This window comes from Cyprinodon variegatus, unplaced genomic scaffold (assembly GCF_000732505.1).
Source record: "Cyprinodon variegatus isolate N-32 unplaced genomic scaffold, C_variegatus-1.0 Scaffold1436, whole genome shotgun sequence".
NCBI lineage: Eukaryota > Metazoa > Chordata > Actinopteri > Cyprinodontiformes > Cyprinodontidae > Cyprinodon > Cyprinodon variegatus.
Genome location: NW_015151889.1, coordinates 135,264 through 138,456, shown reverse-complemented (window position 1 = coordinate 138,456; position 3,193 = coordinate 135,264). Strand labels below are relative to the sequence as shown.

The following is a 3,193-nucleotide window of genomic DNA, read 5'->3' as shown; positions in this document are numbered from 1 at the left end:
GTGAATTGGAGCTATAGAAATAAACTGAATAGAATTGACCTAAATAGGGAGTACCAATTTGGCGGCCGATGGCTTCACTTCAACCCCGTACTACCAATGGACAATCAGCAATCAGGGAATAAATGGAGATCATCTCTGTAGCCACCAGTTAGCATCAGTGCTAACCGGTGGGCTGATTTGTTTAAATAAAGTTAATTTTAAACATTTTAAACTCAGAGTAGAATAAGTGCACGAATATACGGCATGTTATCAAACGCCGTCGATGGGAAGGATTAGATTTTCCTGTTGGCTTAGAAATCAGTGACTTTGTTTTAATGTGTTAAAATTATCTAAGGAAGAAGAGAAAAAAAAAGATTAATTTTAGAAAAGATTATATGAATATTTATTATGAAAATGTATTTAAAATGTAGATTTTATTAAATTCTGCTTCTTCAGGTTCTGATTTCAAAAGTTAGAAAAGATCAAACTGACAGAAATGAATAAATAAGAGCAGCTTCACACAGAACCGGTCCGATCCGGACTGCTGGTCGCGCCGAACCCGGCCTTTCATTTACATTTAGTTTGAAACAGCAGGAAGTTCTGAGGTTTAAAAACAAACAGCTTATGCACCGTGAGGACGTCGCCGGAGCTTCTGCTCGGGTTCAGACGGCGTCCCGCCAAGCTTATTGCACCAAACCGCTTCGGTTCTGGCTCAGCGGACTCGGAGGTCGGATTAGGTCCCTGTCCTTCAACCTCCTGGGTTCTAGCTACGAGTCCAGAAGCGGCGCTCCTCTCCGCCGCTTCGACAGATCCCCGGCGATCGCCAGCGCCCCTCCCTTCAGGAAGCGGACAAAGTTCTCGCCCACCAGCGGGCCCATGGCGTACAGCCCGGGTCCGTCCGCAGCCAGAACCCGGTTGGTGAACGGGTCCACGTCTATGGGGTTTCTGCGGCAGGATATGGGCTCCTCCGGGTTTATTCCGAGGGAGCGGCCGTTATCCTGCAGGAAGGAGAGGTTAGGGTGGGCGCCGATCAGAACCAGCGCCTTGGAGACTTGGACCACCGTCTGATGGCCAGAGTCCGACTCCAGGACGCACTTCCTGTCCGGCCGGAAGGCTGCGACCCGGTGGCACGGGAAGCTCAGGTAGCCGGGGTAGGAAGACGAAGGGGGGTGTGAGGAAGAGGAGGGTGAGGAGCCGAGGCTTTGCACCGGTTCCGGCGTCTGAGGGGCGGGTCGGTGCTGCTGCTGGGTCATCATCTGATGGACCTGGGGGAGAAGAGACATTAGTTTCTGCAGCATCAGATGGAGGCGGGCCAGCAGTGACCGCCGGACGGGTGCCGCCGCTGTGCGGGAGCCGCCGCCGGGAACCTCACCTTGTGATATTCTGGGTACAGCAGTTTGGGCAGCTGGTTGAAGATGAGCCCCGGGTCGCTGACCGAGCGCCTAAAGGCGTGGAACACCGACGTGTTGAGATGGTGAGCGGCGAGCACGGCGTCTGCGGCCGTAAGCCCCGCCCCCACCACCAGCAGCGGGTCCGAGGACTGGTCGAGCTCGCCGCGAGAGATGGCCGCCTCCAGCTCCCAGAAGGAGTGGACCACGAAGGGCAGCTCCTCGCCCTCCACGCCCAGCCGGGCCGGGACGTCGTGCGTTCCCGTGGCCAGCACCACGCTGTGGGCCAGCAGCGAGAAAGGAACCTCCTCCGTTACCGAGCAACCATCTGCAGGCAGAGAAACCAGTTAAACCAGTTTACCCATCATGCCCTAGAACATCAACCACCGCCTGTTCTATAACGGCACCTTCTAGAACTTCAGCCTCCCTCCGCTGCAGACCCGACACTCTCCAGCAGGGGGCGGAGCCGTCCGCCTTAGCGGGCTCTCTGGTTACCGTGGTAACTGTGGTCCCGCATGCAAAGTTCTGCTCCAGGGACATCTGGGACACGTAGTGCTGGTAGTAGGAGGCGATTTCAGTGGGCGTCGCTCGGTCGTTCCTCACGTTCCTGCAACCAGCCAGCAGGAAGTGATGTCACAGCTCGCCGTTAGATCTAGAGACGCTCAGCTCTGCTGCTGAGCATCAAACAACTTGGACCAAATGGAGAGAAATTTATTTCTGGAGAGCCCAGAGTTCTGCCCGTCAGCAGAGACAGTAATTAGTCATTAATTAGTGACCCCCCCCTTTAACCTTTGGTTCGTCATCAGTATTGTTATCTCAGTAAGTCAAACTTCATGTTTAGACTCAGAACAGAAACTAAAAGGTCTGTTTTAAACTTCCTATGTCTCCATGGTAACAGTATTTTCTCCGTTTATTGAGCAGCAGGTAGATTTGGAGCGGCTGCAGTTATTTAAAAAAGGGCCATGATTCATGATTGGAGATTCGCTATTACAAAACCATTCCAGTGGACTTTATAAGGAACTTTATCCCTTATTAGTAAATGATATAAACTACATTTATATCTGTTAATTTGTTACCTTTTATATTAACTATGTTTATAAGGTAAAAGATTTCAACCGCATCCGGCCCCCGGCCCGGGTTCTGCCTGCCCCTCTGTGCTGAAACAGGCGGTTGGTTCCACGCCGCTCTGAACTCCCGTGCAGCTCTGTTTGAGGAGCTCGCTGTAACTTTTGGTTTATTGATCAAAGCAGGTTGATGGCCTCGAACGGCCCGACTGCATTGATCGCTAAAGCACGGACATAGTGCCGCCCGCTCCCTCCTGTGCACCAAGATGTGCAAATAATCTCTCTATGGGAGATTATTTCCTGCCAAAAGACAACAGCCCACACTTTCAATCTGAGAGCAGGATTTCCTCTGCGGCTGTTCCAACCGTTGCGTTTCCGAATTCTCCCGAGTGGTGCCCGACTTTACACGAGTGAATAAAGTGAATGTGATTGGTCGATTATCAAGGGGGCGGGATTGTTGTGGTGGAAGGTTCGCAAGCAAGTTTGGTTGTGGCCGATTTGTCGGAAGCATCTTGCTAACCAGTTAGTGTTGGAATAATTACGTACAAGATGCTTAATGTTTGTTCTTATGATGTATAATGTGTGACATATTACTGTTCTAGAGAGGTGTTGCACAAGCAGTATAGGTCAACTCTCAGGAAGTATTGCTCAAGCTTAACGAAACCAGGAGGTTCTCCGACCATTTGACCGCAAGACATTTAAATGCAAATTGACCTGTTCACTGAGGCTGCAAATTGAATTGTATTTCTTGTTTCCTATTCC

The 3,193-nt window shown here is 51.0% G+C and overlaps 1 protein-coding gene across 2 annotated transcripts in view; it reads right to left on the bottom strand.

The window, feature by feature from the left end:
- Positions 1-64: 64 nt before the first annotated feature.
- The window catches only part of LOC107103385 (oxidative stress-induced growth inhibitor 1-like), a 9,068-nt gene continuing 5,939 nt past the window's right edge, over positions 65-3,193 (bottom strand). For both annotated transcript variants that reach the window (XM_015403078.1, XM_015403077.1), the window contains exons 6-8: positions 1,775-1,974; positions 1,352-1,695; positions 65-1,244 (exon numbers count right to left, since the gene is read on the bottom strand). In XM_015403078.1, coding sequence (XP_015258564.1) covers positions 747-1,244; positions 1,352-1,695; positions 1,775-1,974 — 1,042 coding nt within the window. In that variant the 3' untranslated portion in view covers positions 65-746. The remainder of the gene's footprint in view (positions 1,245-1,351; positions 1,696-1,774; positions 1,975-3,193) is intronic.